The sequence below is a fragment of the Lithobates pipiens genome, unplaced genomic scaffold (assembly GCF_037356315.1).
Source record: "Lithobates pipiens isolate NorthernLeopardFrog02 unplaced genomic scaffold, aLitPip1_a1.2 Scaffold_19, whole genome shotgun sequence".
Lineage (NCBI taxonomy): Eukaryota > Metazoa > Chordata > Amphibia > Anura > Ranidae > Lithobates > Lithobates pipiens.
In genome coordinates this window covers 239,938,775-239,964,175 of record NW_027507764.1, presented here as the reverse complement: position 1 = coordinate 239,964,175, position 25,401 = coordinate 239,938,775, and the positions used below count along the sequence as shown (strand labels likewise).

Here is a 25,401-nt window from a genome sequence, read left to right as displayed (position 1 = left end):
AGGCAGGCTGTCCCTTACCCTGACTCTCAGGAATGACAAAGAGAGCCAAACTGTCAAAAATAAAGTTGTGGCTGAGAGGTAGACTTAAACAGTGTACTAAGATCTAACAACGGAACATGTTTCCGAATGCCACAGAGAAATGGAACAAAATCATAGTTAAGGTAAGACAAAGGAAAGCACATTCGGAAGAAAGAGGGTCTTGGCATCAAACCAAAACTGTCTTTGTGTAGCACAAGAAAAGGTAATCGTGAAGCAATGGCAATGAAAAAGGCAACCTCACAACAGAGGAATATCCCTTGTAGACTCAAAAGGGACATTTTCTTGAGAACTGCACAGGAGAGTTTTATTCAGATGTTGAAGCTTGGACAGCTCTCTAATTCACCTGCAACCAGCACATAGACCAGAGAAGTAGTAACTAGGCTTTGAGCACAAGAGATTATTTCTATCTATAAACTGACAGAACTAGACTGCGATCCCACAGAGTCAAAGGAATCGGTTATCTGAGCAAGGCCTGTATAAAATTCCCTCACCAAGAAGTGAGAGGCATGCAATCACTGAAAGAGAACCGCTAACATGGAGACTTGACCCTTAACTCAAAGTCCAAGCAGTCCTCTAGACCAGACTGGAGAAAGGATAGGATTTATCTCACATATTACTTCCTTGATGGAATTTCCCAAAATATGCATTCCAGGTGTGAAGGCAGACATGTGTGAAGTCGAATTTTAAGATTAAAAAGCGTGAGGCTAATGGATTCCAACAGGCTCTGGTCTCTCAAAACCTGGGTGTCAGACTGGTCCTTGAGAGAGAAAATCCAGACCATCTGAAAGGGCCCACAGAGAGCAGGCTTAGATCAGGCTTAGATCAGGCTGAACCGATCTCCACAGTGTCACCAGGGCATCCACTGCAAAGGCTAGAGGATACTGGGGTCTAGAGACCATTCTGCACAGTTTGTTGTTAAATCTGGAGGTCAGAAGGTCCATGTCCGGTGTCCATCTGTTGCAAAGGTCGTAATATAGCACAGGGTAAAGAAACCATTCTACAGATTCCAGACACCGATGACTGTAGAAGTCCACCTGGCACCTCTCCACCCCTGGCATGTGCAAGGTGAATAGGGCTGGAGAGATGGGTTCCACCCAGGAAAACCTTTCTTTCTTTTTTTAAGCACAAGGGCTATGATCCCCTGAGAGTGATACTGCTCTAGAGCAGCATGAAGGTCTGCCTGTTGTAATGTACATGTGAATAAATGGGGGTGTCCTCTCATTTGGAGAACTGTCTCATGGATTTAGGGGTCCAGAGCTTTCACTGAAACTAGGAGACAGGTTTCCCCTTGGACTCTTGTAAGGGAAGGCAGGGATGCTTCTTAGGCTCAGAGGACACACTGCCCAGGTGGGCGTAGCATTATTTTTTTTGTGTGAAAAGGGTACGCTTTACCCTAGTGAATTATTTTATACAACGGGGCGGCACAGTGGTGTAGTGGTTAGCACTCTCACATGGCAGTAAAAAGATCCCAAATCCCAACCACGACACTACCTGCCTGGAGTTTGCATGTTCTCCCTGGGACTGCGTGGGTTTCCTCCGGGTACTCCAAAGACATGCAGGTAGGTTAATTGGCTTCTGTCCAAAATTGGCCCTAGTACTCAAATGGGGACCTTGGATTGTGGGCTCCTTGAGGGTATTCACCAATGTGAGTGTGCAATGTACAGGGATAGGGACAATTGTAGACACTCACTCAGGTTGAACTGGATGGACTGGTGTCTTTATTCAACCTTACTATGTAACTATGTAAGTATCAATGGATGCGCTCTAAAGAGGCACTCCAACCAAATGGGATACACAAGAGGTGCTTCTAACACTGACGTTTGGCAGACTAACATTTCGGCCAAAGGGTCCTCCTCATATGAACAGACAGGAGGCTGGAATTTTGGTAAAAAACATCCCCAGTCCACCATGAAATGGAGAAGGGCCTTAGGAAAGAGCTCCAGTGTCTGAAAAACCTCAGGGTCCATTAGAACCAAATCAGGGTCCTGAGAAATGGTCTTGCACCAGATGGCCAAAGTCTGACAGACAGACATTGTAGCAGGCTGAAAGGCTTGAAGCACAAGCCCAAATAACTTTTTAGAAGAGCTTCATGGCATTTGTCCATTTGGGTCTTAAGCAACCTGAAGCCAATCATTGAAAATCGCCCTTGTCAGCAAGTGGCGATAAGATGCTCACATCTGCAGCCATAAGATTGGTATTGTTTTGTTACAACCAGTGATCGGCTGCCCAGTAAAAGTAATCTGGGAGGCTCCAGTCACCCGATCACTTTTACAGTGGTGGGAATAAGCGGCAACCTCCCGCCTCCCCTGGTCCCCTCTGTGATTAAAGAAGCTGTAAGCAACAATGATTTAATCACTTCCAGTTTTAGAGCAGTCATTGCCTGGCCAGGGCAGCAGCTAATCAAGCACGATCTGTGCTTGATTAGCTGCTGCAGAGGGCAGGGGTGACAATGGGGGCCCTGATGTCTTCATAAAAAGTACCTGTCACCTACTCAAAGCTATTACATAGCTGGATTTTTAGTTGCCTTGTGATAGCAATAAAATACAGTGAAATAAATAATTAAAAAAAAAATGTAAAAGCAACCCCCGTGTATACATGCAAAGGGAAACATGAGCATAGGTCCCTCACGTGTATGTAAACAGTGATTGCACCACACATGTGGGGTATTGCTGCGAATATCAGTGGGGCCATCATTCACAATTAACTCTACACAGATAACCTGTAAATGCTTTTAAAGTGCCTTCTATAAAACATTTTAGGTGCTGTAATTTGTTGCCATTTCACAAGCACGTGCAATTTTGAGTTTTGACATGTTTGGAGTGCTACGCCTCAGGCAGTGGAAAATGATGCACATTATCCATGTCAGGGTCCTTAAAAGTGATGTTTGCAACCCCCCTCTGCCCTGGATTTAAAGCTGCCCTTAAGTCGATCAGTTCTAGTGGTCCCTGCCCTTGTGCTCTGCCGCGTATACTTGAAGGAATCCTGTTAGGTATACTCATGGACCAGTTTGCTACAGCAAGAGGGGTGAATGTGAAAGTGACTAGAGGCAGCAGAATGCCAAAGTCCAGATGGTGGTGTGGAGAGGCAGCGGGGAGTCTGAAACCCGGTCCTGCATGTGCTGAAAAAAGGTTTATGCATGTGCAGTAAACTCATCTAAAAGGCAAGCTCAGTGTGGCGCTCAGGTCTAGCAAAGGGCACAAAATTAAAAAAATGGGTAGCAACCCTCAGCTCCCTCCTTTAGCAAACAACACAAATAATCATGGACACCACTACACTTTGATGTGGAAGGCAACCTCTCCCATAAGGGTGTGAGGACCTTGCTGATCACAGCTGTCTTCTCCTGTGCACTTCCATGAGGTAGAAAATGGAGGAGGGAGGCACATGCTCCCCTCAAGATATTTGCCCTCATTGTGAACATACTTCCTAAAGAATCTTCAGGAAAAGGACTTCACCAGATGGGGAGGACCATAGCCATGGTAGGGTCCAAGTACAGCCTCCAAGGCTATGCCGAGGATTAGCTTTTAAGGAAGGAAGGAAGGAAGGAAGGAAGGAAGGAAGGAAGGAAGGAAGGAAGGAAGGAAAGAAAGAAAGAAAGAAAGAAAGATTCCCAGAGGAACCACAGCCACTAAAGAAAATTAGTATAAGAAAAAAATCTTAATAAAAGTGGGTAGCTTCTCTCAGAGCAGAGGGAAGATGTCCTCTCTCCTAGGACACCTAGCGAAAAACATCCTAACAAAAAATAAAATAAAAAAACTGAAGCATACTTGGCTGTCCCTACAGCTTTGTTTTATCAGTGACCAGTCTCTTAAAGATAGCAGCGTAACCCTATCCTTCTGAATACTGTCCTGTATCCTATAATGTATGAATAAGAAATTATGTTTAAGGTACAATATATACAAAAGTTATTAGCAAGTGAAAAAAAAGGTGTGTTTTCCAATTTTGTGCATTTTTTTTTGTTATCGACACTGAAAAAAATTAACAAAAAAAATATGAAAATGAAACAATAGATTATTGGTAAAAAAATTTGAAACCAAAAAATAAAAATAAAAAAATCTGCAGAAAAATAATAGGGGTGGAAGGAGTTGATCATGGCCGATTTGGGTTACCCCCTCTAAGACCAGGCACTTTTTGCTTAAAGTTGAAATAAGTATCTTTTGCTAGATAACTTAGAATCCTCAAACCTTAAATATATATATATATATATATATATATATATATATATATATATATATATATATATATATATATATATTTAAATATATATATTTTTAGCAGAGACCCTAGAGAATAAAATGGCGATTGTTGAAATATTTTACGTCACACCGTATTTGCGCAGTGGTCTTACAAGTGCAATTTTTTGGGAAAAAATGTAATAAAAACAGTAAAGTTAGCCCATTTTTTTTGTAGAATTTGAAAGATGTTACGAGTAAAAAGATACCCAAAATTTTATGCTTTAAAATTGCGCACACTTGTGGATTTTCGATAAACTATGGTACTATGGTACCTTTAATCTACTCTAATTTAATCTACAACATGCGGTTACATTGTATTTACACAATGTAATTTCTAACTATTTACAAGTATAATTTTACAAAGGAGTGGAGGCATTTTGGCAGCTACTCCTCCTGTGTAATACAAAGCAATTTCCAGCTGTCATTTTGACAGCCAGCAGTTGCCGGTAATATTGTTAGGAGTGGTGGCAGCAGGAAAAGCAGCTGGACTATAAGAGGAGTCCTAAACCCCTTGTTGAAGTATTTTTGGGTGTATCAAAATCCTCAAGCGGATCAACATCAACAAAAAGGGATCTCTCTTTTCTATAATCTTCTTCAACAAAAAAGTGGGTTTACAAAGACTATCCCTTTAATTAGATGGGAAGAAGACTTAGGATACACCTATACAGTTGACCAATGGGAAAAAGCTTGTAACACCACATATAAAGCCACATGCTGCTCTACATTATGGGAAGTATACATTAAATTGACTCAACGCTGGTATCTTACTCCTGAGAAAATATCTAAATTCAACGGCACATTTGATGACAAATGTTAGAGATTGTGCGGCAAAAAAGGTGATATGTTGCATACATTTTGGACATGCTCTAAACTTGGGAAGTATTGGGAACAAATCTTTCAAGTTATGTCTGAAATTACCAAAACAGTCATTCCTCCAAATCCCTCACTGGCTCTATTATCCATTGATCTTGATCGATATCCTATCCAGTTTATAAATGTGTTTACACATATTTTGCTGTCAGCCAGGATCAGTATAACGAGGAACTGGAAAAATCCTGATCCTCCTTCCATAAAAGAAGTGATAGAATCGACTCAAACTCATTACATTTATGAATCAATTCTAGCTCTTCGGCCTCACAAAAAAGAACATACTCATAAAATATGGCAGCCATGGTTAAAATGGGCTAATCCCCAAAACATTGCACAAGTTCTTTGTTCCTAGATAACTTGAATTAAAAAATGACTTACCCGCTCTAATATTTTAATCTTTGTTTTGTATCTATTAAATGACAGGTTACTATTACTGTCCCGAACACAGTTTAGCACCCATAGGGGTGTTCGGGAATATATTTAGGTTCATCATCTTTGAATTACCTAAATTGGCAGTATATAAATATATGAAGATAATATTTATATTACTTTTGTGTATTGTCTCCACAATGGATGTATTAATAACCTCCTGATCGTTATCTTTATTATCCCGATTATAATTGAGATAATTAATATGGTTTTCTTTATATTATATTATTTTTGGATACTATTATCTATGTATCTAAATACTGTAACTGATCTGTTATTTAGTCATAATTTCTGTCATTTGTCTTGATAAAAATTTAAACTTTAATAAAAACTATTGATTAAAAAAAAAAATCCTCAAGCGGTTAAAGGAAATCACATCTAATTTATACAGATATTCACTATCAAAGCACAATATGGTATATCTGGCCTTCACATTGTTGTCTACATGAAAAATCAAAGGGAAACATACCATTTTTGTATATTTTTTCAAACTGTGCTTGCTCTTCAATTTGCTGTCCAATATGGAGCACACCAAGTCTCTAAAATAGGAAACAAATGAAATTGCAAAATGCTAAGCAAACAGAACTGAAATTAAAAACAAAAAAGATTCATAAAAAGGAGAATAATACCAAATAGACATAACATTTTGCATAGCAGTTCATAACTGGGTAACTAAATGTCAAACTTTCACAAATTTTTTAAGTTTTTAAAAAAAGCAATAAAAGTAGCATTTCATTTTCTGTAGGTTCTAACAACAATACATCACTTTTCAGTTAAAAATTAATAAAGGCCTCATGCATACAGGTTTTCACAGCTGCTTTAAGCAGCGTCAGACTTTTTTGCAGCCTAAAAATGCCTTTCAATGTTATTTTGGGTGTCCTTGAACACACACAGGCTTTCAGGAGCTGTAAGTAGCATATGAGCAAAAAAAACAAAAAAAAAAACATGGCCAGCACATTCTGAGAACCGGCGTTACAGCTGTAAAAGCATATGACGCTGCTAAACATGGCTTAATGCTGCATACTTAACTGCGTTAAGCCTCATCAAGTATTTTTTTTTTCCAACATGTCAAAATCTATGGTTCCCTATGACAGCCCATTGATTTGAATAGAAATTGCACCAGAAGTCGGATCATGATGATCTGACTTACAGTGCGGCTTGGATAAGGGTCTGGTATGGATTTTGGGGGCCCCCCCACACACCATTTTTTTTTTTTTGCCATGGGGTTTCCCCATAAAATGCATACCAGACTGAAGGGTTAGGTATGTTCTTGGGGGGGGGGGGGGGGGGAACCCCAAGCCAGTTTTTTGTTATTTTGGCGAGGTTTCCCCTTCAAGATCCTCAGCGCATAAGCCGCACCGCAAGTTGAATCATCATAATTTGACTTCTGGTGTGACTTCTATTCAAATCAATGAGCTCTCATAGGGAACCACTGATTTTGAATAGAGGCAGAGAAACGCTGCTAAAAGCTAGCATGGCTAAACATGCATTAACACCAATGCAAAAAGCTACTGACAGGACTATTGGGGTTAAAAAGAATTCATTCCTAAGGCCTCGCATCATATATATTTTATGGACAACTCATAAGGCATCTTGTTAAAAAAATTTAATAAAAATTAGGATGTTAAAGGGATAAGGGAACCATGAGCTCACAGGCCTTTTTTTATTTTTAAGATTGAGAAACAAAATAGGACTTATTTAAAAAAGACCATATGAAACATATTGTATCATTTACTGCATAAGAAAGTATATTAGCAAAAATTCCAAATATATTAGTAAATTATATTGGGAGTAGTTATAGGCATAATTTATTGAACAATGTCACTTATTGTAGGATATATATATATATAAAAAATATAATACAGTTGGTTCCTCTCTCCCCTCCCCATACCTATTTGTTTGGATGTGTAGTGCCAACAGCGCTGATATGTGCCCATTGCAACCTCATCCAGCCATCCATCCCCAGCCATTCATGCTCAACGTACCCATCCATCCTCAGCCCACTCATCCATCCATCCTCAGCACACTCATCCATCCATCCTCAGCCATCAATGCTCAATATTACCCATCCATACTCATCCATCCATCCATGCTCAGCCATCAATACTGAGCATACTTACCCATCCACTTAGCCTACTCATGCATCCATGCTCAGCCATCCATACTGAGCATACTCTTCTATCTATCCATGCTCAGCCATCCATCCTCAGCAATACTCATCCATTCATGCTCAGCCATCCCATCCACCCCCATCCATAATTAGGCATACCCCATCCATAATTGGCTATAACCATCCATACTCAGCCATACCCAGCCATACTCATTCATGCTCAGCCATCCCCATACATGCTCATCCATGCCACATCAGTTATCATCTATGCCACTACAACGCCTCGCAAAAGTGTAATAGGTAGTCAAATTAGATTTGAAACCTATGCCTCTAGAACACCTGACAGTGCTCCCTGCATGTTGGTCCTCTGTATGTGGCCATGCTGTGGAAAAGTCTCACACATGTGGTATTGCTGTACTCAAGAGGAGTAGGAGAATCTATTTTGGGGTGTAATCTTTGGTGTGTACATGCTATGTGTTAGAAACATTGTGTAAATGGACAATGTTGTGTAAAAAAAGGGTTTTCATTTTTTAAAAACTTGTAGAAAAAAAAATGACATGTTCAAAAGACTCATTATGCCTCAGATTATACATTGGGTTGTTTTTTTCAAAAATGGGGTAATTTTGGGGGTTTTTCTATTGTCCTGGTGCTCCACGGCCTTCAAAAGTGTAAGAGGTAGTCAAGAAATTATATGTGTAATTTATGCTCCAGGAACGCCTGATGGCCCTCCCTGCATGTTGGGCCTCTGTATGTAGCCACGCTGTGTAAAAGTCTCAAACAAGTGGTATCGCCATACTCAGGAGGACTAGTAGAATGTGTTTTGGGGTGTTATTTGTGCTATGCATATGCTGTGTGTGAAAAATAACCTGCTAATATAATAATTGTGTGGGAAAAAATAAAAAATAAATCTTGATTTTGCAAAGAATTGTGGGAAAAAAATTACAACTTCAAAAGACTCACCATGCCTCTCATTAAATACTTTAGAATGTCTACTTTCCAAAAAGGGGTAATTTGAGGGGTATTTGTACTTTCCTGGCTTGTTAGGGTCTCAAGAAATGAAATAGGGCATCAGTACTTCAGGTGTGATCAATTTTCAGAGATTGGCACCATAGCTTGTGGACTCTTTCACAAAGACCAAATAATATACACCGATTTAGGTTATTTTTTACCAAAGATATGTAGCAGTATAAATTTTGGCCAAAATATATGAAGAAAAATTACTAATTTGCTAAATTTTATAACAGAAAAGAAGAAAAATGCCTTTTTTTTTAAACAGAATTTTCAGTCTTTTTTTTTTAAGCGCAAAAAATAAAAAAACTTAGCAGCGATTAAATACTACCAAAAGAAAGCTCTATTTGTGTGAAAAAAAGGACAACAATTTCATATAGATACAGTGTTGAATGACTGAGTAATTGTCATTCAAAATGTGAGAGCACCGAAAGCTGAAAATTAGTCTGGTTAGGAAGGAGGTTTAAGTGTCCTGTGGGTAAGTGGTTAATAGGGATGAGCTTCGAGTTCAAGTTGAACTCATGTTCGACTCGAACATTGCCTGTTCGCCTGTTGAGCGAACAGTGAACAATTTGGGCTGTTCGTGGCAAATTCGAAAAGGGAACACCCTGTACAAGTCTATGGGAGAAATCTAAAGTGCTAATTTTAAAGGTTAATATGCAAGTTACTGTCCTAAAAAGTGTTTGGGAACCTGGGTCCTGCCCCAGGGGACATGGATCAATGCAAAAAAAAAAAGTTTTAAAAACAGCAGTTTTTTCAGGAGCAGTGATTTTAATAATTATTAAAGTGAAACAATAAAAGTGTAATATTCCTTTAAATTTCGTACCTGGGGGGTGTCTATAGTATGCCTGTGAAGGGGCGCATGTTTCCCGTGCTTAGAACTGTCCCTGCACAAAGTGTAATTTCTGCAGGAAAAAAAGTCTTTTAAAATCCCTATGGATTGTGGGCAGGAAATTACGTGTGTTTGATGTGACTTATGACATGAAAGGCATTCCCACACCCACATTCTAGAGGGAATATAGAGGAGACACACATAGCCGGGGGGGGGAGGAGATCTTGAGAGCTGGAGAAGGAAAGGGAGAGCAGACGGAAAAATGTAGGAGTGGTAGATCTCCTTTAGGAATCCCAGCTGATATCTCTCAAAACAAAAAAGTTTATTAGATCTCCGGTAAAATATTAATTTTCTATTTTATCCTTTGGTATTGAATTATTTAGCATATACATTACTAAACCATTTAAACTTTGTAGTATATTTGTATTTTATTTTCTAACTGCAGTATGAAATTATTCCGTTTCAAATTTAGAGAAATACACATTGTCTTATACCTCAACAAAAACTGACTTTAACGTCTTATCAATGGTTTTGTTATGATATACAGTATGTTGAAACCTAAAATTCATTAGAGAATTCTCTTTACCGTAAATAAGTCTTGATTAAATTATCAAGCTCTGTGCACAGTATAACATTTTGCCCGTGCTTTTTTTTTAAAGTCTAAGCTTGAAGGTCTTTGTTTTGAGAACAAATCTGTTTGCTTTCAAGTCTGTAAAGCCACAGAAAGCCATCTACTAAGCTGTCATTGAGATTGGTATTTTGTAACAAGAGCTTGTGGTAAAATTTCTCATCATTTGTATCACCCATATAGTTGATATTTGAAGTTATATCTTTGTATTATCACCAAATATATTTGATATTATTTTACATGGAATTTCTAGCACATCGCTGTATTCACTCTGGTCTTGAAACTACCATGGATAAAACGAACTTAAATTATTTGGTTGATTTGTGGAAAGACGTAAAAATCTCCAAAACCATAGATTTTGGCATAATTCCATAAATATAATACTGTTAATATTTCAGTATAAACATCTGACACTACTAAAAGCACGTTTTTACAGACGCTTTTTCCTGGTGTTGGTAGTGGCTTTGCAGCTAGTTTTTTTGTTTTCTAACGCCCTGTGTGCATGAGGCCAAAAGGTTTTAGTACTCATCGTAAAATCCTTTTCTTCAAGTCAGTCCTTCACAGGAAGCCTTTAACCTTCAAATTTTATTGCTTCTATAGGATTGAACAATGGGCAAATTTTTTTTTAGGGCAACCCAGTGTAACAGCACCCCCCCCCCCCATTACCAGAAACCCTCCATTTTGTAGCAAAGCAGTACACTGAGGGTCAGGACCAGTGGGTTCTTAAAGGACTCCAAGAAAAGGATTATATGTAAATACAGACAAACAGAAGGCAAACATGGTACATAGTTCCCTGTAGGAAGCTTATGATATTTGTAAAGGTGGAACCTCTGTGCGTACATAGCAGATATGCATACATTTTAGAAAAATTTTTAAGAGTGTTTTGAGAGCAATAAACAGCGTAAAATAAAAATAGAATCTCTATGGCAATCAGCTATACACAAACTTGAATACAAATTTACTTGCCAAAGCATTTGTACAACTAACCATGTGAATTACATAGCTCTGCTCAACCACACAGCAATTTACCTACCTCCTGGTTCAGCTTTACTGCTTTGTATATCATCTGCTTGCTAAAATGCTGGAGATGGAGTAGTGACCTAGGAAGTGGAGTTGCTGAAATAAGTGCGTCACAAGACAGGCTGTGCAGTGTAGCAGATGTGTGTAAATCACAAAAGTGGCTCTACAGTATTGCAAACCCTTTGACAGTAAACTTCATAAATTGCATTTATTTGTCTAGAGTGCTACTTTAAAAGCTTTATCATAATTTAGACTTTGCTACAGAAAAAGAAGTTGCAAAGTCATTTTGACTTTGCTTATATCAAATATTTTAAAATAGCAATATTGTTACTTTTCAAAGATAAAATATACACAGCTGTGAGAGATGAATACATGGGCATGAAGGTCACAGAATAAAATTTTGATTCAACAACTGCTAGGGAGTCACCTATGTTTGCTATGTAATAACACTCATACATGTGATCTATGTTTATTAGATCTGATAGACATTTTGAAATTCTAGCACTTCTTTAGCATATATTCCACATTGCCACAAACATTTTTCTAAAAACGAAATTGAAAGTAAAAGAAAAGACAAACAACATACTTGTAATTGTGCTTGAAGAGAACGGTGTGCCAAGAGACTCTGGATAACATTTGTACGATCCAAGCAGTCCATACAGTTGCTTCTAAATACTCCATCTTGCTGCAATAATACCTTCCCTTCAGAGTCCACTAAAAAGTAGCTTCAAGGAACACAGATACATAAATAAAACATTACAATCTCCATACTGTTTGCACATTTACATTTGCAGGACCAGATATAAAAAAAAAGTTTTGCATACAGCCCAATTGTAGTGCACATTACAGCATTCATTTTTACATGTATTAATACAATTTAAAAATACATGTCAATACATATGTTTTTTTTCTCATGAAGGTGGTTCTAGTCTGCTTGTTAGATTGCTTTAAAGCGGGGGTTCCACCCTTAAGTGGAACTTCCGCTGATCGGAACCCCCCCCCCTCCGGTGTCACAATTGCCACCTTTCAGGGGGGAGGGGGGTGCAGATACCTGTAATAGACAGGTATTTACACCCATTCCGGGCATAGACTCCCACGGGAGTCTATGCCTCTTCCTGTCCCTGCGCGCTGTCTGCTGGAACACACACGGGTCCCAGAGACAGCGCGGACAATTCCTATTGCGCTGCGCGACTCGCGAATGCACAGTAGGGAACCGGGAAGTGAAGCCGCAGTGCTTCACTTCCTGATTCCCTCACCTAGAATGGTGACAGCAGCAACCGAGAGCCGAGCGATCGATCGGCCTCGGCATCGCTGGACCACGGGACAGGTGAGTGTCCATTTATTAAAAGTCAGCAGCTGCAGTATTTGTAGCTGCTGGCTTTTAATATTTTTTTCCACAGTGCAATCCCGCTTTAAGAAAGGCCTGGATACTTTCCTAAATATACATAATATAACTGGGTACTAACATTTATAGGTAAAGTTGATCCAGGGAAAATATGATTGCCTCTTTGGGGATCAGGAAGCATTTTTTTCCACTGCTGTAGCAAATTGGAGTATGCGCTGCTGTTTTTTTTTACCCTCCTCTGGATCAACTGTCGGCATAGAATTGGGTATATTGGATTTTACCTTTTTTTTTTTTTATTTTTTATGGTTGAACTGGATGGACTTGTGTCTTTTTTCAACCTATGTAACTATATAACTATTTAATTGTAATATAGGCGAGGACATTTCAAAATTGCGCTTCCCTGTGTAATATACTGCAGAAAAACACATCTACCGTATTATCATGTAATCACATTTGTTTCTAATGCAGGGGTACACATCTACATGGGCGGTCTTTTTTTTCAACCAAACTATGGAAATATGTAACATCCATCTAACACAATGTATAATTCCAGCCTTCTGGCTATCAGTCTGATAACTTTGATTACTCACAGTGTCAGAGAATACTCTAGGCCTCTGCTACACTTTTGGACTGCTCACTCTAAGGTTTGATCTCCTGTTTTTCTAAGTCAAAAGACACATATGGACATACTCAGTAGTGTATGCGGTTTTAAATAAACCGTAAGTACACCTATGGTACTAGAGGTTTGTAGCAACCCGTTGACGAATAATCTCCTCTGTTAACTCTGCACTTCTATCAAACCGCTGCTTTTAACACAGCCTGCATGCTTGTTGCAGGTCATTGACTCAAATATTGAAGCCAGAGGGTCAGCATAGAAGTCAAGCAACAGCATTTTCAGAAGGGATCAACACTTGAATCCACCTTTCCTTTATGTAATGAGGCGATTGGAAACAAAAGAAAGATGATGCTGCGTGTGCTGTGAGCAACTAGCAAGTATTATTAGACAGCATATAAACTTACAGTAACACAAACTTGGAAATCAGTGCTCGTTCACACAGGTTTCTACAATGCTGCATTTAGATGCGTAAAGTATACAATTTTGTACACGTTTAAACGCAACTATACAGTAAACAATGAGGCCATACACACAGTTAAGGCTACAAGTAAAGATGAGTGCTGTGTTTAGCTACATTTCTTTAGTTGCAAGTATGCACAAAAATGTGTGTAAATGCATGCATAAGTCAACAGAACTGCACACGTCTAAAGAAGATTTTAGGCATGTATTTTACGTTGGATCTTCTGTTAGCCCAGCCAGCAATAACCCACATTCCATGCAGAAAATACACATATGAAGCCTAAAACGTAAGCTGAGAAAAATGTTTATTAAAGATTCTCATCCTACAAAAAGCCAAAACAGTAGAAAGATAATTTGGACATGGATAAAAGGCAGATCATTCACATGATTTGCAATACAGCTAATGCGAATTACATTTAGGAGAACACTGTTATAGCATTGCAAACTGCTGTGAAATAAAAACATCAAAGTACAAATGGTATTATTCAGAGAAAATAATTATTTGGTACAAAATAATTTAAACTTCAATTTTATTTTGCATAAAACGTATAATATTTTAGATGTGATAACTATAAAGAGCACATTTAAATCCTCTTACAGCATCACCAAGGAATTGAGCTAGGATTCCAAACTAAGGGTTGGTGTGCACCTGGTTCAAAAGCAGGTCCAATGCAACATGTTTTCACATATTTTCAAGTTTGAGTTTGTGGCTAGTGTGTATAATCACTTTAACCACTTGCTGACCACTGTCGGCACATGTACATCGTTAGAATGGCACGGCTGGGCAAAGTAATGTACCCGTACGTTACTTTGAAATTCGCACCATACGCACACCTGCCGCAAGCTCCGTGACTGTGCCTGCGGGACTCGCGGACTCTATCTCCGCGGGGATACCCGCGATCATGTCACGGAGCTCAAGAATGGGGAGATGCAGATGTAAACAGCATCTCCCCGTTCTGCCTAATGACAGGACACTGATCGTCTGCTCCCTGTCATCGGGAGCAGCGATCAGTGTCCACGTCACACAATCCCATCCCCCAGTCAGTTAGAAACACTCCCCTAGGACACACTTAAACCCTCCCCGACCCCTAGTGGTTAACCCCTTCACTACCAGTGACATTTTTACAGTAATCAATGCAATTTTTAAACACTTACTACGATTTTTTTTTTTTACCAAAAATATGTAAAAGAATACGTATCAGCCTAAACTGAGGAAAACATTTTTTTTTATATATTTGGGGGATATTTATTATAGTAAAGTAAAAAATAATGCGTTTTTTTTTCAAAATTTACGATTTTTTTGTTTATAGTGCAAAAAATAAAAACCGCAGGGGTGATCAAATACCACCAAAAGAACGCTCTATTTGTGGGGAAAAAAGGACGCCAATTTAGTTTGGGAGCCACGTCAGACCGCTCAATTGGCAGTTAAAGCGGCACAGTGCCGAATCGCAAAAAGTGCTCTGGTAAGGAAGGGGGTAAATCCTTCTGGGGCTGAAGTGGTTAAGACCAGGCCTTTCCTAGAACTTTTTGTTTACAAGTTTAAATTAGTATTTTTTTGCTAGGAAATTACTCAGAATCCCCAAACCTTAAATATATATATATATATATATATATATATATATATATATATATATATATTTAGCAGAGACCCTAGAGCAGTGATGGCGAACCTTGGCACTCCAGATGTTTTGGCACTACATTTCCCATGATGCTCCGGCACTCTGCAGTGTAGTGGAGCATCACGGGAAATGTAGTTCCAAAACATCTGGGATGCCAAGGTTCGCCATCACTGCCCAAGAGAATAAAATGGCGACCGTTTAAATATTTTACATCACACTGTATTTGTGCAGTGGTCTTACAAGTGAAATTTTGGAAAAAATACAAATTTTTGAATAAAAAATAAAATAAAAACAGTAAAGTTAGAACATTTTTTTTGTATAATTTGAAAGATGATGTTACGAGTAAAGATACCCTATTTTTTTGCTAGATAATTACTTAAATATTATAGATTTTTTTTTTTTTAGCAGAGACCGTGGAGAAGAAAATGGGGATCGTTGCAATATTTTATGTCATGCTGTATTTGCACAGCAGTCTTTCAAACAGATTTTTTTGGGGAAATATTATATCTTTTCATGTGACAACACTGAAGAAATTACACTTTGCTACAATGTAAAGTAGTAAATTGTATAATAGTGTAAATTTGCTGTCCCCTCAAAATAACTCAACACACAGCCATTAAAGATATAATAAATTATTTACAAAAATGTGAAGTGTGTACTCACTTTTGTGAGATACTGTATGATAAACATGCATTTACTTTTTTTTGTAGTGTTAGTTTGGAAAAAATTCAACTTACCCAAAGTCATCTTGTATTTCAGCAACTTGATCTACCAAAATCTGCAAGCGGTCCCAACGCATTCGGCTGCATTCTTTATGGAAATCAAATGCATAATATCTGAAAAATTATACAAAAAAAAAATAGTGTTAAAATAAACAAAATATAATAATTAAAATAATCCTGTCACCAAAAAAATAAAATAATAAAAAATCAGGTAAGAGAGAAACAATTAAGTATTTTATATGCTCACTTGCAGCATTTTCTCTCCCCCCCCCCCCCTTTAAGTGCAGCTGAATTTAACTGCTTCTTTCCCAAATAGTACAGAGGCTGCCGGTCACCCAATCAACAGTCCATTCACTCTGGCTCCAGTAAACAGTCTAGGGGTTGTCTTTTTAAGATTTATTGAAGAACTTTAAAATAATATCGGGGCATGGGATACTGCAAAAAAAAAAAAGGCTAGCAAATAAAAGTAACTGGACAATCTTCTGCCGAAGTAAATGTGAATACTGAACAGTCTATTCCTTCACAGCTGAAGACCATGGAGTGGCAAAACACAATGGGATCTCTTTATCTTGTTCCAATGTATACTTGCTGGAACTCAATGCAATCGTTAAGACACTACATGGATCACTTTTAGGGTCTCTACTCACAAGTCTAAAGAACAGCTGCCTTCTTTCAGCTTCCCCTGGACACCAATCAGTGACAGAGAAACAATCTTTCTCCAGACTAGATCCCATGAAGAAAGCTTTCAGTCAGATCCCGGCTGCTTCTAGGTCCCACCATTGCAGCGTCTAAAAACCTTGCAGAACAGTAATCCAATGTTTTAGCTGCCTCGAGGGCAACAGTAGCCCCCTGGGAACTCCCTTTCCTGGGTAAAAAAAAAAAACAATCTTTCCAGGCATTCAGCTGGCCAGCCAACATCTGGGCGCTCCTCCCCAAGGATTGGCTAAGCCCTGATCAGTATTCAGACTGGTTATTCGAATTCTCCCTCCCAAAGCTCTAGAAGCTTCGTACAAAGTCAGAGGGAAGCAATCAAACTCCCAGCCGGTGAAACCCTAGACAGACCAAATAATCTCTGCTCACTTGATTACAGAAGGAGCCCAGAACTAAATTTACCTAGCAACCTAAGAGGGTATTACTTCTTTATTTACTTGTAATGTGTAAGTGTGTGCGTCTAACTACTGCTTCTGCTGACCCACTATCTCTGTCCTCCTCATCTTAAATACGCGGGTATGTAGCGGTCTGGGAGAAGGAAAGGGGACAATTAAGTCTGCTGATGCTGCTAGCATCACATCCAAGATGGCATTGCCCAGCAATAGTCTCAGTGCTTCTGGATGGCTATACAAGTGAGTCTTTTACTGGTAAATGACACGCATATAATATGTTAAATGCACATAAAATCTTATAATATATATCTTGCTGAAATTAAAGGTCTGGCGACAGGCTCTCTTAAAAAGTGGGTCCCGCCTTTCTACACAAAAGAACAAGATTAAGAAAAAATGGTAAGGCAAAACTCAACTTAAAACAGGAACAACCTTGTGGACATAAAAGTGGGGGAAGGGTAGGGAGCTGTTGTGTTAAAGAACACCGACGCTGACCACTGATTGGGGGGGGGGGGGTGTCAATAGCACTGCTACTGAGTACCAGGTGGCCGAGGGGGGTAATGACTAGGTTATAACTTAGGTTATACGTCGGCAGAATGGCACGGCTGGGCATATGGGTATACAGATACGTCCCTTTAAATTTGCCACCATGTGGTCACATGCGAGACCCTGCCGGGGGCTCCGTAAGTAGGATCGCGGGTCCCATGGACTCGATCGCCGCAGTGATACCTGCAATCGTCTCACGGAGCTGAGGAACGGGAGATGCTAATGTAAACAAGCATCTTCCCATTCTGCCTAGTGAAACTGTCACTGATCATAGCTCCCTGTGATTGGGAGCTATGATCAGTGTGTCATTCGTAGCCAAGCTCACTAACAGTTAGAATCACTCCCCAGGACACACTTAACCCCTCCCTAGCCCCCTAGTGGTTAACTCCTTCACTGCAAGTTCCAAAAATGTGTCAAAATTGTCTGATGTATCCGCCATAATGTCGCAGTCATGTTAAAAATCGCAGATCACCATTACTAGTCAAAAAAATTGATAAAAATGCCATAAAACAAACCCCTATTTTGTAGACGCTATAATTTTTGTGCAAACCAAATCAATAAACGCTTATCAGAATTTTTTTTAGCAAAAATATATAGAAGAATACGTATCGGCCTAAACTGAGGAAAAAAAACATTTTTTTTGATATTTTTCTGGGGATATTTATTGTAGCAAAAAGGAAAAAATAATGTGTTTTTTTCAAAATTGGCGCACTCTTTTTGTTTATAGCGCAAAAATAGAAACCGCAGAGGAGATCAAATACCACCAAAAGAAAGCTCTACTTGTGAGAAGAAAAGGACATCAATTTTGTTTGGGAGTCACGTTGCAATTGTCAGTTAAAACGACGCAGTGCAGAGTCGCAAAAAGTGCTCTGGTCTTTGGCCAACAAAATGGTGCGGGGCTTAAGTGGTTAAAATGGACGCAAGACCCCAAATTTTTTTTTTAATTAAGGCTCATATCTGTTACAGCAAAGGATGTCATTTCATCTGTGTCACGAAGAGTTAATCCAGCTCTGAGCAATTCAATTATCTTTTTTCTGTAAGATAAAAACAGACACAAAGAGAAATAGGTGTCTGTTTTCCCCCTTGCTGTAACAGGTGATTTCCTTATCTCATGCATGAGTGTGAGAGAGGCATTCTGTGTACTTCACATCACATTTCCCCAGCTCTCTCAGAATTGGCTGCTCCACACCTCGGCATGATTGGGCATGCGGAAGTCATGTGGTGACTTTCCTGGGTTTTGACTGGATGTTGGTGATTATGAGGCATAATCCACGAGACCAGCAGAAGCTTTGTGTAAGAAATAGAGTCTGGCCAAGGGGAGTGTAAAGGTGGACAAGGAGTATACTTACATCACGACTCTGCCCACCGAGCCCTGGACAATAGACCCGCCCACAGAATCCGGAGTATTCCAGGGCTCCAAACAGCTAAAGGGGAGATATTTGACAGGTAAGGATACATGCAGGAGGCATGTATATCCCTATCAAAGTAATTTAGAAATGATGAGAGTGGGTTTACATCCACCTTAAGGCCAATGTAGACAAGCAGGTTGTGGATGCCTCAAAACAGAACTGAAGTCAAGGTCTTCTTCAGGGCTTCAAAAGTTTGAATAGCCTCTTTAGCACCCAGTGATGGGTGCTACCAAAGTGGAAAACCTTTGGATATATTTTCAAAAAACAAACTCGCAAACCCCTAGAAAGCGTTGAATGGAAGAAGATCCATAGATCCACTGCAAAATGGCTTGGATCTTGGTGAGAGCCATGGTTATTTAAGTGTCTCCGATAACATCCAAAAACAGGGCCTTGGTAGCAGGAGAAATGCATTTCTCAAGTTAAGTGTAATGGGAGTGTTCTCAATCTCTGGCCGAGACTTGCTTTCGCATGTCATTGATGTCTGCTAAAAGACTGAGGAAAAAAAAAAATCTGAATGTTTTCCAGACTGGAAACTTGCCCAGGTAGTCATAGAAAATATCATTAGAAAATTCCTGGAAGACAGCAGACATATTTTGTACACCAAGTACACGTAGTGCTCATCTTTGGTGTTAAAAACCGTCTTCCACTCAAAATCCTAGCCAAAATAATGACATTGCGACTCAACCTGATCATTAGGGGACTAATCCATAAAGATCAAGTGGGCTTTATAACACGACAGCAGGCTAGTGACAACATTTGATGCATAATTTTACTACCACACTTTGCTCGATCCCATAAAAAATACATATGCACCACCTGTCCTTCGATATAAGGAAGGCATTTGATACAGTCTCCTGGCCTTACTTACACTTCATACTACAACGATGAGGCTTTGGCTTGAACTTCCTACAATGGATAAGTTCTCTATACAACCGACCTCAAGCATTCTGGGTTTCGCTCAGACTGCTTCCAATTTCAATGAGGAACAAGGCAGAGTTGCCCCCTTCTCCCCCCTAGTGTTTGCCCTTGCAATTGAACCCCTAGCTGAGCCATAAAAACCTGAATGTTTAAATACATATGGTGCCCCACGAAACCTAGGGTATCGATACCTAAAATGCTTTGTAGCAGGCTTAGTGAGGGTTTAGGACTGCCTAATGTCGTTTGATATTACCATGTAGCCCAACTGGCCCAGATCACCCATCTCCATGCAAAAACCGAAACACCACGGTGGGTCAGTTTGGAAGCGATAGAGCTCCACCCCTTGAGGGTGACTAACCTGCTATGGCTGTCCACCTCTGCCGTGGTCCCATAACCAACCCTATAAACGCAACACTCTCTCAACATCTGGGATAAATTACAAATGAATATCCCTCTCCCTACTCGCATTTCTTGGTCAACCGCATTTCTACCCAGCCTTTACCGAACCAGCTTCTTTCCAGATCTGGCCCAAAGTTGGACTAAGCCGTATATGCGACCTTGTCTCTAACACCTCCCTGAAACTATTCCCTACCCTACAAATACAACTCCCCTCTAAGGAGTACTTTCGATATCTCCAGATCGCCCATTTTGCCCAGACAATTATAGGCTCATGCTCATCACTAGAAAGCTTATCTGTGTTTGAGGGTATATAACTCAGACCCGAGGCTGCAGCGAGAGAGGCACGCATGCCCATATATGGTGGTTGTGCCCAGTTGCACAACAATTCTGCACAATATTATTTCACATGGCTTCTACTTTGCTTCGAGTTACCCTAGCCCCTGACCCGCCCCTTGCATTATTAAACCATGTCACATTGGACTGTACTAGGGCCCAACTCAATCTCCTCATCCAACTCACCACAGGAACTCACCACAGCAAACAATAGCTAGAGCCTGGAAAAACCCAAAATTAAACATGACTGACTGAAGTAAAAATTAGAAACACCCAAGCTATGATACATAGCAAAATCGAGGCTACACTTCTAGACAGAATTCCCCAACACCTCAAAACCTGGCTTCTCTGGGTTGAACATTTTTTACCTCCAGATTTTGACAACCATTTATTAGAGCCTTAGCTCCCTTCTGTCATCTTAGGCTTGCAACACAGCGCAACATCCCTGACCAACCCCTTCCTAATTACTCTTGCTTTCCTTCTTTCTCAGCTTACCTTTATCCGATACTTTCCCCTCTTTCCAACTAACCCCCCTTGCTCATTACTTACCACTGGTAACACACCTTAAAGCTATACCTTACCCCACGGTTACCCCACTCACAACTTGCAGAGGAACTCTCATATACTATTCATACTATAGTAATTGGCCCATGTCTCCAAAGTTTCAGCACTCCTTGAGCTCCTGTATGTATACATTTATGTGACCCAAAATTACCTTGTATTATCACATTCAATACGTATTTTCTCTGCATTGCTTTAACATGATGCTTTATGCAAGTTATGTTTCCTAATGCCTACTGAGATTATTAGTTACTGTTTATTGATTGTTGCCAATAAAAACTTTGAACAGAAGTTCCCCTCATATCTGAGCACAACTGTAGGCGTGCCTGAGACAGGAGGAAAAAAAAAAAAAACAGGGTTCCTAGATTTGGCTGAACAGTTCACTGATCAAAGGGTGTGGGTATGGGTTCATTGATGCATGGCCTGAGGGTGCAATTCTGGTTCTGCACCAAAAAGAAACCTGCACCAACATGAAACGTTTAATGGCGATCAAACCCCTTTTGTAGGTCTTGATCTATGTAGTGCTTCATGTTCCAAGAGGGGAAAAACCTCAGACTTGGACATGCCACCAATTTATTTTTCGTTCAACCCAGCGAGTTGTCCCAATGTTAGTACATCGATTTGTCAACCTTGTGAAGACTTACAGAAAACGTTTGACCTCTGTCATTGCCAACAAAGGATATATAACAAAGTATTGAGATGAACTTTTGATATTGACAAAATACTTATTTTCCACCATAATTTGCAAATAAATTCTTAAAAAAAAAATAAATAAATCAGACAATGTGATTGTCTGGATTTGTTTCCAAATTTTGTCTCTCGTAGTTGGGGTATACCTATGATGACAATTACGGGCCTCTCTCCTTTTTTTAAGTGGGAGAGCTTGCACAATTGGTGGCTGACTAAAATAGGATTTTTGTGCTCACCGTAAAATCCTTTTCTCTGTAGTTCACTGACTGACACAGCTCCTTTACTTAGACCATCGGGTTGTTGCACCACCTTCAGGAGAGGACTAGGCAGAACATCTTAACATGTACAAAAAAAACAGAACTTTCTAGTTCCGCCCAAGAGGCGATCCCTTTAGTAACAACCCCCCAGCCTGCATCCTGCAGCCTCAGCACGTCAACAGGCAGTATAACGTAAAAAATAGGAGGGGAGGGTGCTGCGTAAGTAAGTGAACTACAGAGAAAATAATTTTTTATGGCGAGTACAAAAATCCTATTTTCTCTTACGTTTACTGACTGACACAGCTCCTTTACTTAGACCCTTGGGACGTCCCCAAGCAGTGTCAAAACGAGGGGAGGGAAACAGCACAAAAACTTCACCCACAAAAACAGAGTGCTCCCTAACCTGGGGAGTCACCACCTTATCTAACCACATCAGAACTTGCGGTAAAAATGCAACAGTGCACCTACTTAAGGTAACTGTTTCTTGTCAAAAAAAACGCATAAAAAATGTAAGTGCAATTGCAAATTACATGGCCGCCTGCAAAACTTTGCAGCCAAAACAGGCATCAGCCAATGCACTGACGTCTACCTTGTAGAATTATGTAAAGGTATGAACAGATGACAAAGTCGCCGCTTTATACACTTGCGCGACTGACACTTGATGTCGGAAGGCCCAAGAGGTTCCAATTGCCCTGGTGGAATGGGCCATGACCGGAAAGGGGGGCACCTGCCCCCTTCAAGGCATAGGCCTGTACCACAATCTGTCTGATCCACCTGGAAATGGTGGCCGACGAGACCGCCATGCCTTTTTTGGACCAGCTACCGAAACAAAGAGCCTGACTTCCGAAGGGGAGCCGTGGCAGACAAATATACCCTTAGAGCCCGGACCATGTCCAGGGAATGGAGGGTCACCTCCTTAGGATGTGTCCGTTTAGGACACAAAGATGGTAACACAATTTCTTCATTGATGTGGAACGCCAAAACCACCTTTGGCAGAAAAGAAGGTTGTGGACTCAACACCATCTTATCCTTATGGATAACCAGATGAAGCGACTTGCAGGACAAGGCTGCCAGTTCCGAAACTCTCCTGGCCGATGTAATGGCCACTAGAAAGACCACTTTCTGGGAAAGAGTCAACAGGGGAATCTGATATTCTCAAACGGCGGTTTCTGAAGCGCCGATAACACCAGGTTCAGATACCACAGGGGTAGGGTGGAAGCACCGGAGGATCTACTAGTCGAACCCCCTGAACAAAAGTGCTCACTAGAGGGTGAGACGCCAGGGGTCGCTGAAAAAAAAAAAAAAGACAGCCAAGGCCGATATTTGTCCTTTTATGGTGCTTAAAGCCAATTTCTGGTCTACTCCACGCTGTAGAAACAGCAGGATCCTGGAAATGGAATAGGAGCGAGGACGCTATCCTTTCTCCTCACACGTAGCAATGTACGCCTTCCAGGTACAATGATATATCTTCCGAGAAGATTTCCATGCTCCCAACATAGTTGAAATCACTAAGTCCAATAGGCCCTGGTTCCTTAGCACCTGGCTCTAAACAGCCATGCCGTTAAAACCAGCCATGGTAAAGCAAGATGGAGAATTGGACCTTGAAACAGAAGGTCTTCACCTTCTGAGGCCAATCTGGGGCAATCAGAATTACTGGAATCCCCTCGTTCTCCACTCTGCTGAGCAGACGTGGTAGTAGCTTTACCGGAGGAAAGGCGTAGATCAGTTGGTACTGACCCCACGGAGCCACCAGCGTGTCTGCCCAAGGATCTCCTGTCCTGGACATGAATCTCAGCGCCTTCCGATTGAGACTGGAAGCCAGGAGATCCACGTCTGGCGTGCCCCATCACAGGCATAGGAGCCTGAACACCTCCGGATGCAATGACTACTGTCCTGGGTCCAGCATCTGGCGACTTAGGTAGTCTGCCTGCCAGCTTTTCACTCCCGAGATGTAAATGGCCGGATAGGGCCGGTACATGTCGCTCTGCCCACTGAAGGATGTGAGCGACCTCCCGTGCTGCAGACAAGCTTCCTGTTCCTCCTTGATGATTGACGTCTGCCACCGTGGTGTTGTCTGACTGGATCCTGATCGGACGCCCTCGAAATCTCATTGACCATGTGGAGAAGCATAGCCTGATCGCTCGTAGCTCGAGCACATTGATCGGCAACTTGGATTCCTCCTCCAACTGGCTCACCTCAATCTGCAGATCCAGGGATAACAGATTTTTCCCATTTCGTCAAGACCTCCTTCTGCAAGACTCTGGTGTGAAACTGGGTGTACAGCACTGCCTCGAAGGAGGCCACCATGAGCCCCAGGACTTGCATGCAGAAGCGTAGCGACGACCACCTGCGGTTCACCAACAGTTTTACTGCAGCTCTGAGAGTCTGCAGCTTGTCTGGAGGGAGAAACACTCTCGCTTCCACAGAGTCCAGCAGTAAGCCTAGGTACTCCAAGCACGGAGTCGGTATGAGCACAGACTTTTTTAGGTTCAACAGCCACCCAAATTCCTACAGGGTCTGCATGGTGATCGCCATATCCTCCTTTAATTCTGAGGTGGAAGATGCTCTCAGGAGGAGATCGTCTAGGTAACCTATGATCGCGATCCCGCGTTGTTGAAGCAACGCCAAAATTGGAGCAAATACCTTGGTAAAGACTTGGGGAGCTGATGCCAAGCCAAAGGGGAGAGCCACAAACTGGTAGTGGGCATCCCCGACTGCAATTCGCAGATAATTCTGATGCCGTGGGCATATGGGTATGTGCAGGTACGCATCCTGGATGTCCAAGGACGCCAGCAAGTCCCCTTGATGGAGTCCAGCGACTACTCAGTGAACTGATTCCATTCTGAACCTCGATTGGACATACCCCTTCCTTTTTGGGGACTACAGATTGGAGTAGAACCCCTGGAATCTTTCCGGCTCCAGAACAGGTACCCCGGTAAGGGTATGCTGGAGGGGAAGAATCTGTTTGGTGGCAAAGAGAGGAACTATCTTGTAGCCAGAGGAAATCAGTTCTCAGACCCATTGGTTGGATAGCCAAGAGGCCCATCGGGTTGCAAACTCCCGTCGGTGACCTTCATGCGGTAGCACTCTTGCTCGCAGGCTTGCGGTTCCAGGGACTCTTTTGTCCTTCAGAGGTCGTCCTGTCGGGCTGGGGACCTTTAGCGAAGCCCCGGATAGATGAAAAAACCGTTTGTGAGTGGAAAAGGAGGGCCCTTGCCTAGGGCGTGGCTCCTTAGCCTTCCTGGCCTGTGGGAGTAAG

General features: G+C 41.0%; 1 protein-coding gene across 2 annotated transcripts in view; it reads right to left on the bottom strand.

Moving 5' to 3' along the window:
- Nucleotides 1-25,401, bottom strand: part of SACM1L (SAC1 like phosphatidylinositide phosphatase) — a 226,497-nt gene that overhangs the window by 50,649 nt on the left and 150,447 nt on the right. For both annotated transcript variants that reach the window (XM_077491838.1, XM_077491839.1), the window contains 3 exons: nucleotides 15,945-16,043; nucleotides 11,755-11,893; nucleotides 6,040-6,109 (listed from right to left, as the gene is read on the bottom strand). In XM_077491838.1, coding sequence (XP_077347964.1) covers nucleotides 6,040-6,109; nucleotides 11,755-11,893; nucleotides 15,945-16,043 — 308 coding nt within the window. The remainder of the gene's footprint in view (nucleotides 1-6,039; nucleotides 6,110-11,754; nucleotides 11,894-15,944; nucleotides 16,044-25,401) is intronic.